At 33.1% G+C, this 10,102-nt stretch overlaps 1 protein-coding gene across 2 annotated transcripts in view; it reads right to left on the bottom strand.

Moving 5' to 3' along the window:
* Positions 1-8,265, bottom strand: part of LOC112053877 (MAGUK p55 subfamily member 7) — a 29,213-nt gene extending 20,948 nt beyond the window's left edge. Inside the window, exons 1-7 of one of the 2 annotated variants that reach the window (XM_024093510.2) lie at positions 7,885-8,265; positions 5,490-5,764; positions 4,859-4,990; positions 4,163-4,192; positions 2,590-2,757; positions 957-1,153; positions 266-381 (exon numbers count right to left, since the gene is read on the bottom strand). In XM_024093510.2, the coding sequence (XP_023949278.1) occupies positions 266-381; positions 957-1,153; positions 2,590-2,757; positions 4,163-4,192; positions 4,859-4,990; positions 5,490-5,764; positions 7,885-7,915 (949 nt within the window). In that variant the 5' untranslated portion in view covers positions 7,916-8,265. The remainder of the gene's footprint in view (positions 1-265; positions 382-956; positions 1,154-2,589; positions 2,758-4,162; positions 4,193-4,858; positions 4,991-5,489; positions 5,765-7,884) is intronic. The other variant, XM_052890638.1, reaches the window with a different exon arrangement.
* Between the last annotated feature and the right edge of the window lie 1,837 nt (positions 8,266-10,102).

The following is a 10,102-nucleotide window of genomic DNA, read 5'->3' on the forward strand; positions in this document are numbered from 1 at the left end:
TTATTTCAGTACAATTACAAAAAAGTCATATTTCACAGTATAAAGGAACCAGCGGCATACGTACTCTTATATAATACTAAAAGAGGTAAAGTTCCTGAGGTTGTAAAAGATAATCTTTGAATCTGCTAAACTGATTTTGAAACTTCTTTAACCAAGAGCAATCCATGGTATTTAGCGTGTCATAGTTTTACTAATTCACGTATTCCCACGGGAACTGAGACTAAGAGGGTGACCACGGGGCGTAGTTGATTATGAGTTCACTCACCATCCATAGTTTGCGGATCAGCTTGCCGCTCATGTATAATACGACCCTCTTGTAAAGCTCTGGACGGTATGAGCCCCGCTCGCATAACACGATCGCCTTCACGACGTGCTTGCCACCTAAAATCAATAGAAACAACGATTTTAAACAAGCTAATACATTTTTTAAAACGTTTCCAAATTAATAACAACCATACATAAAAATTAACAACTCTTTTAAGGGTAATTGCATAAGTTTTTAATAAACTGCCTAAATCTTGAATCAAATTCATTTAGCGCCACCTAGTTATTTACAGCTTGATTTCATCGATCCACCTAATGGGGAATGGATCAACATTGTGTTTTTCCGTATGGGAACGCTATTTCAATACCATGGGATCCATACGTTCATCTTCTCTTTGGATTATTTGGCCCGCCTATTTCTACTTTAGCTTCGTGACTCGAGATATGTCGGTGACTTTCGTTCGGTGGATCTCTTCATTTCTGATTGGGTCGTACAAAGCTACCCCCGAGCATATATAGCTCGCACTATAGCCCGCAAAGTGAGAGAGAGTTACGTGCCTCCCCCCAGGCCCTTACGGACCTGTGAGAAGACAAGCATCGTTGCAAAGTGACTGAGCCTTCAGCTTATGAGGCTATATAATAAAAAGGCCTGTATATTTTAGAAATAATCTGAAAAAAAATGCTTAACTTACCAATATGCGTCATCTTGGGAAACTATATGCAGAATGTCACCCTTCTTGAAATTAAGCCCGGCTTCTTTACATGGTATATACGGATCTTCAGAAGAGTTGTAATTAAATAGGGCACGAACTCTCACTTTGCTCTCCCTTGAACCACCTTTTCCGAAAGATGGCACTAATTTAAATGTAATGGTCCCTTCTGAATTTTGCTGAAAAAAATAAAGATATTCTCTTAATCTGTAGTGTTCTAGTATGATGTCTGCGTTAGGAAGTCTGTTAGGCTTTGGATGTAGTGGTAAGGTGTACAAACAAGTATTTGACAGTAGACAGTTGACAGACAGTATGTTGGTGTGAAAAACATAAGGAAAGTTCTTCAACAAATTAATCCCATTATGTAGGTACAACCACTCTGTGTAACTCTGTGTGAGCAGTGATAACCCAGTGGATATGACCTCTGCCTCCGATTCCGGAGGGTGTTCGAATCCGGTCCGGGGCATGCACCTCCAACTTTTCAGTTGTGTGCATTTTATGAAGTTAAATATCACGTGTCTCAATCGGTGAAGGAAAACATAGTGAGGAAACCTGCATACCAGAGAATTATCTTCATTCTCTGCGTGTGTGAAATCTGCCAATTCGCATTGGGCCAGCGTGGTGGACTATTGGCCTAACCCCTCTCATTCTGAGACCCGAGCTCAGCAGTGAGCCGAATATGGGTTGATGACGACGACGACGACTCTGTGCAATACTTATTCTATCATAGCAAACATAATAATGTGTTGATACAGTGTTGTGAGATACACAATGTAGCCTGAAATTTATATGTTAGCCTCGCTTGGTTCAAGTTCTTACGCCCTATTAATTTTCTACACCAATATTTAATTTTTAATATTTAAATTATATAGAACTAGACTAGGGAAAATGTAATATACCTGAGCGTACTAAAAAAAGTGTCTTTTACCCTGCATATACTTCTGCCCCTTCAGTTTGTTCAGTTGTGGGTTAGTTTAATACTGAATATTGTATTGTTGGCACAACAATTTAACTTGGCTTGGCAAACCTTAACAAACCATTAAAAATGTAAACTCATGAATAGAACTTTTAACTTGGTCTTTGTGTTTTGCCACAATTCAAAGGAATTTGTCACAAATCAAAGGAATTTGCCGCAAGTATTTGCGATGCGTTTAAACAATTGTGGACTAACGGCGTACAAAATTACGCTGTTTTAAAAAAATTAGTAAATGGTCAAATCCTTTTTTACATGTATCGTCCTGTATAGAAGAAGAAGAAGAAGACCTGTATACCGTATTTTATGTTTCTTTTCACTTATATTTGTTCTTCTAATAAAAAGAACCTTAGCCAAACATATAGCTTGATGTCCTCAATCCAATGTCACGCATTGACAAGCGTGTGGATGAGTCCTAAAATAATGGCAAACGTTTGTAGATATTTAAGTTTACGGTAAGGGGCAAACGTGTGTCTCCGGCTTTACAAATTAAAGCAGTTGTGTGTAACATACTAAATAACTACTAATAACTTACTAAAACATCGTAAGGAAACCTGCCTAACTCCTCTCAGACTCGTGCTTAGTAACGAGCCCAAATAAGGGTTGATAATAATGGTGATAATGCCTTTAAAAAAAACTTACTAAAATAGAAAGCACATCGGCAGGTGTTTTATTTTCCACACTTATTCCATTTACTTCAATGACTTCGTCCCCGGCGTGTATGAGGCCTGATCGGTCGGCAGCGCCGCCGTGCATCACTCTAGCTATAACAATCTTCCCAGTCTCTTCATCTGTCTTTATTGTAGCACCCTGAAATATGTATAATAGAATTTATATTAACGTCACTCGTGTATCAAATAGTACCATGTATGGAAATTACGGTAGGAGCTATTATAATCTAGGGAAAACATTCAAAATTGGGTAGTAGGGTGGTAGAGTAGAGTGTTATTTTCTTTAACCTAATATTTTCATTTTATGAGTTATATATGTATTTATATACCCACTCCGAATACAGTCTTTCCCGACTAGTTGGATGGGAAAGGGAATATTGGTCATATTTAAAAGATAGGGCAAATATTCTTCATCAAATCATAACATCATGATATCATGATTTTATGAAAAAACTATTTTATTTTTTAAGGTTAAAATATACAAAAAAACAACACTAAAACTTTATACAAAATTATTTATGTTATTTATTAACAAGTAACTGTTCACTTTTACTATAAAGTTTTTTTTTAATGTATATTGCATTAAATTAAGTAAAATATGTAACAGTGCACCTTGGTGCAACTCGTGTTTTAAATACCCCTAATATTCAAACATTTCATAATCTACTATTAAGTATATAAGATAGCATAATTTATTTTTAACAAAAAAAAAGAATATCACAATTTTCTATCTACTTTTACCTCTAACTATAAGTACTACATTTATGGTTTGTTGCTATTTACTATCTTTATAAGAATTTAAGTCAATGTGTTTTTAAAATTATATGTATATTTTATATTTACACTAATAGAGCAATTTTATATGTATAGAGCAATGCAGGTTTGTTTATTTAAACTAAATAATAAAGCAACTGATATAGTTCAAGAAAAAGATTAATCTTAGAACTAATCTACTTTGAATTATTAGTTTAGTATTATATTATAATTATGTTGCAATATATACATCAATTAAAAACTAAAAGAATTGCATTAAGAAATAAGAAACAATAAACAGCTTCAACTTTAATAATTAGGTAAATACAAAACATTATGTGCCATATGAACAATGTGTATTGTGTTTTTCAAAGATACATGAATAAAAAAATTATATTACAAAAACAAAGAATATGCATTAATATCACAATACATATTGCAACAACATCTAGAGATAGCAGCTAACAAGAGAATAATAAATAAGAGAATTATTAACAAGAAAAAATGCTTTGAGGATACATAAACTCCATTCAGACAGAATGGCTGCTATATTGTTTACATCATTAATATCATATATATGTATTTATCATATAAATAAAATTCTATTAATTAATTAAACAATTTGTAACATTTTATAGAGTTTTTTTTTAATTAATATTGATTTTCTTTTTTCCTTAAACAACACAGCATAATAGGATACTTCACGAATAAGAATAGGGCATAGAAGTAAAAAATTAAAAAAAAAATGATAAATTAAAGCATGGTGTTAGACAATAAACTTCTATACTTACCACTATTGGCTCGGCACTCTGAGCTCCACCCTTTTAACGAAAAATCAGTTACTTCAATACACTGTCCATATGTAAGATAATCACATAAAATTACCACATGTACACTTGTACTATGTGTTAGGTAAAAGACTCAATTACTATTAATATTGAATATTTTTTCGTTTCGTAAGTATTGTTCAAGAATATAATATTGAAAATACATAAATATATGGAGTATATAGATAGTATAACTAACATATTTTTTATTATATAAATTGTTATAGCTGCTATTTCTACATGAGAATGTATTATCCAATGTATGTGTTAAGGCAATGCCTCATTAGTGTGTTGCGTTGCGACGTCGCTACGGAGCAACGCATTGTATGCCACACCTACGTTGCGCCGAGCACTACGTTACATAGCAAGAAAATGACGAGTCAGACGACGAGTCAGTCTCAACAATACACTCAACACGAATTTTTGTTATGGAATACTGTAAGTTATCGCAACGGAGCACGAACAGCGCAGCGTATCATCCTCTCCCGCTTCATCTCTCGTCTGTCAATCCATTGAAACGTCGCCTGCGATGACACAACGCTTTAATGTGACAAGTCATTTAAAACATATGGAAAAAGAAGCAGCGTCGATACTGCGACGATGCAATACAACGCACTAATGGGGCAGAATATAGATTTTTTCTAAAAAGATTCTACATACCAATGGTTCATCACTTTTGACAAGTTGAACAATCTTCACAGTTTCCTCTTCATCGTCCAAATCTTGAGGGACATCAGGTAAATGTGGATAAAAGTCTTTTTGTGCCACAGCATCATGAGTACAGAGAATTGCCTGAAATATTACAGAAATGTATATATAGAAATTGTTCACTAATGAAGTCTAAAATTCAGTGGAATTATTTTGATGATTTTTATGAAAGAGTCTATAAAAGTGGTGAATCAAAAAATGTATGAAATTTATTCATTATCATATTATATCATTATTGTTTTTATAAAATATTGAACTATTTTGATTATAGAATTAATTAATTCAATTTTATTTCAGTGATGTCTATTGACTTTGTTGAAAAGATTGATAAGTTGAAGTGGGAATAGCTGACAAAGTTTCCAATAGTGAATAATAATCTGAATTGCAGCTGAGCAATATTTGTTTGTTTTTATATTTGCTTGTTACGCTTTCAAGCCTAATCCAGTCAGAAAATTTTAAAGATTTTTTTCACCAATGGAAAACTACAAAATCAACATAATATACATATATACATAAGAAGGCTATATTTAATGAGGCATGAGAACGAGAACTACACAGGTAAATGTTAATAAAATTTACAAACCTGTAAATGAGGCTTCTGCAGCAAAATTAACAGTTCTTCAAATTCTTTGGAAATAGTAATTACATTTCCGAACATTTCCAAAACTTCCAGAGTAACCTGCATGGCATTTGACAGTAGAGGGAAGAATTTGTCATCTTTACATTGTGCTGCAACTATTTTATTATGCACCTGAACAAGGGCATGTAGTTGTCTAGACTGGAGCAACTCACTTAGGAATGCGACATCTTCTCCATCCGACTGCACATCCTTCAGCGAAGATAACAACCGCGTTAAAGCTAAAACAAAACAATTTATTGAAACTTTATAAGGTGGCATACTTAAGTAATTAAAAAGGGATCAAAGTAGTGATGATTATACTAATTTACTTCTACATATAGTATAAATATCAGGATTTCTACAAAAACCTCCTTTCATGCACTTGCCACTGCAGCTATACCTTCGCAATTAGAACCTCCTGGTTTATTCAGGAATGATAGCAAGATGGCCTATGGGGCGTGCTTTAGTATGGGACGCAACCTACATTATAGATACATTGGCAGCAACTCATCTCTCGCGCACTTCCCGAACGCCTGGCGCATCTGCTGAATATGCTCAATTTTGTATGTGTTGTAAATAGTCAGTCATATCTAATAACTATTAGTTCCCGGTGCTTGCCTTTGTGACTTTGGCCCATGGTCATCTGATAGCAAAAATTTTTCAATTCTATGTCTGACAAATTGATCCATGTGTCAGATGACCCAAGAGCTTAATTGGCCCAAAAGGTAAGCCTTGCCATCCAGAGGGGTAATAGCACCATCATATTGGTACCTTGTCAATAGGTGAAGAATAGATGGTGTGCATTTCTTATAAAAATGTTATTTATTATAAATTTTAATTTAATATACTGCTAATTCTTAGTTTTAATTTATTAAAACCTCCTACATTAAATATTTGCTATACAAAAACTTGTTATTTTTATAAGTATCAGGGAAGGAAGTGAATTTTGAAAAACCATTCACATACATAAATAATGAAATTTTTAAGACCATACATCACACAAAACTTGATATCTGAAGTGAAACACTTCATAAATTTTACTCAACTCATAATTTCATAAAATAATAGTAAATATAAAAAATCAATACAAACAAATAAAATTTAAATGTCTGTCTTGTGATTTCATGTGCTCAAGTTATTTACATATATCTGTATCTGTGTGTGTCTGTTTATCTAGGCTAACATCTGGAACGACTGAACTGATTTTAATAGGACTTTCACTGGCAGCTTGAGGTTATAAAGCAACATACTATACAGATTATTTAATAACATATTAACATATTATACAGTTGAGCAATATTTAGGATATTAGAGGCATATTGGTACTGTAACGAATTTATATGGAGCACTAAACAAAGCCCAAGACTGCGTCAAGCAACCGCCTTTGTTTAGTGCTCTATATAAATTCGTATTAAGCAGTGGGTCATGCAACCCTGTTGCGGTCGGAAGAATGGAAGGCCTATAGAATATAGCTGAAGACCCATAGACAGCTCATATCACTATAATAAAGTTGTGACAGTAAAGCTACTCTACATATCAAAATTAATGATATAATTTATATGGAGCACTAAACAAAGCCCAAGACCGCGTCAAGCGACCGCCTTTGTTTAGTGCTCTATATAAATTCGTATTAAGCAGTGGGTCATGCAACCCTGTTGCGGTCGGAAGAATGGAAGGCCTATAGAATATAGCTGAAGACCCATAGACAGCTCATATCACTATAATAAAGTTGTGACAGTAAAGCTACTCTACATATCAAAATTAATGATATAATTTATATGGAGCACTAAACAAAGCCCAAGACCGCGTCAAGCGACCGCCTTTGTTTAGTGCACCATATAAATTCGTATTAAGCAGTGGGTCATGCAACCCTGTTGAGGTCGGAGGAATGGAAGGCCTATAGAATATAGCTGAAGACCCATAGACAGCTCATATCACTATAATAAAGTTGTGACAGTACCAGCTACATATCAAAATTAATGATATAATTTTAAATAGCCAAATCTTTTTGATTTAGTTTAAATGTATAAGTTAATAACAGTGTAGTGTATAGATAATATGAAACATATTACTAACTACTATCTTCTTGATAGTATAGTATAGTAGGTATAGATAATAAATATAAAAAGAACATAATAAACATTTTTGACAAATGCTTTAATACACAAGTATCAGTAAAAATTAAATTAATAGGTAAACAAATAAATTAACTAGGTTATATATACCTATTATGTATCTAATTAGTAGACACTGTCTAGAAAAACTTATAATATTGTATTTACCTATAAAAATTTAATTAAAGATTAAAATTATTCATGCCTATAGTGTAAAAAATTATAATTAAAATCTCAATACATACAAGGATCCCAATTCTCTGTGGCATTCTCCATAATCACTTAATAAATAACACTCGGTAAAACGTAAGGCAAAATTCTAAAACTTCTATTTAAAAATGAAAAGCATTATTATCACGAATGTTAAACTATTACGGACTAATGTGTTGCATTGGATTATTGGTAACGCTTATATAATAAGACACAACTTTTAAGCAAATTATATTAGTATTTTATTGTCATTTGTCATCCACTTAATATTATTTAATATGTAAATAAATTTTGTCTATATATTATTCAAAATTATTAAAAGGAGAGCTTCTCTGAACTAAATAATGTCCTGAAATTGTATAGGTTTTTTATTGTGCATTTTGTGATCAATTTGGAATGGAACCACAGACAAGGAACAATTTTACAAAGTACGTCAATCGTCAAAACGACTGACACAGTGACGACCACACACGAAATGTCCGATATCCACAGAACATATAAACTCGGATTAAATCGATACGTAATGATATTCCTTAGATTGCGAATCGATACACACAAATATTAATGAATAATGTTACGCAAAATCATTTGAATCTTCGTTACATTAGAGCTTTTATATATACAGATACACTAGTTTTTGTTTTATTTTAAAACTAGCGGACGTCCGCGTGAAAGTCGTTGTAAATTTCAACTACCACTATCCTACCCTAACCTAACCTACCTCTACCCTACCCCTACCTTACCCTATCCCTACCCTACCCTACACTACCCCTACCCTACCCCTACCCTACTCATTAAGGCAGCACTTCTTTATTTTTTTTCTCCCACGAGCGTCGAGCGCGGCAACCGTTACACAAATACACCTTATAGTCCTTAAAGCATGAATTAGTATTCACGCGCAATGAATTCGCGTATTTCATGTATAACTTTGGTGTTTCTTTACCGATTTTTATGATTCTTTTTTTATTGAATAGGTAATAATGTTAACTTTCTTATTAGGGATGAGTGATGAGTGTTATAAACATAGGAGTAGACAAATATAATTAGAAAGCTCCGAACTGCTAAGCTATCGGGAGTTACACGTGTTATTGCGAGTCATCTATAAAAGATAGACATATATATGTTGTTGTGTTTTTATATATAATTTTAAGGAGAACATTTCCGTCATACATTATTTATATGTAGCTTTAACCATTAAGGCTGTACACGCGACGGAAGTTAAAAAAATCGAGTAACTTCTCCCGTTTTCTCAACATTTCTCTTCACTGCTCTGCTCCTATTGATCGTAGCGTAATGAAAAGTATACTATAACCTGCCCAGGAGTATGTTGAATAATTGTACCAAGTTTCGTTAAAATCCGTCCAGTAGTTTTTGTTTCTATAAAGAACATACAGACAGACAGACAGACAAAAATTTTACTGATTGCATTTTTGGCATCAGTATCGATCACTAATCACCCCCTGATAGTTATTTTGGAAATATATTTCAAGTACAGAATTGACCTCTCTACAGATTTATTATAAGTATAGATACCAAATAGTTAAAGCTAAAGTAATTTTGTTTTTTCAATTCTTGTCTGATAAGAGTACTAGCCAAGCACTAGGCTACTATAAAACGGAGGAGGTTTTATTCGAAAATAGAATCAATATAGGTAAGGTCTTGATTGTTTTGAAAAATAAATAAAAAACTTTAAATTGGAATGAAGTGCAGCGTTCTTGTCTGTGGAATGCGTTAATTTTTTTATTTAATTTTTATTGAGTTGCGAATCGAGCGAGATTTGAAGACATGGGACATCCTTTACGGTGTAATACCTTTGCCTTATTCTCATGTGAAAAAATAAAATTAAAAAGCGAGAATTTAAAAAAACAATTGGCGTGAAGAATACACACATGATTTTTTTCAGAAATTCGTTGTTAATTTGTGACCGTAACTTACATGTTTCGCAACATTAATTGTTATGTCTTCATCTAGTGGGAATGGTGATCCTAATTTGGAGATGGATCAAAAAAGACTTACAAATGAAACACCTACTTACTTACTTGTATTCTCTTACGGATGGTGTTTTTTAAACAATTATCTCCCATGTTTACCCCTCATACTCATTATTCAACTTCACAGTAGTCGGAAATTAAGTTACCGGGTAGAAGCATCTCCCCTAACATCCAAAGTTGTAGCATTTTGTACCTACATTTACCTACAAATAAAATAAAACATTGAATACTGTACCGAGTTATTTTATTTTTTCGCAATCGT

Source organism: Bicyclus anynana, chromosome Z (assembly GCF_947172395.1).
Source record: "Bicyclus anynana chromosome Z, ilBicAnyn1.1, whole genome shotgun sequence".
NCBI classification, from domain to species: Eukaryota; Metazoa; Arthropoda; class Insecta; order Lepidoptera; family Nymphalidae; genus Bicyclus; species Bicyclus anynana.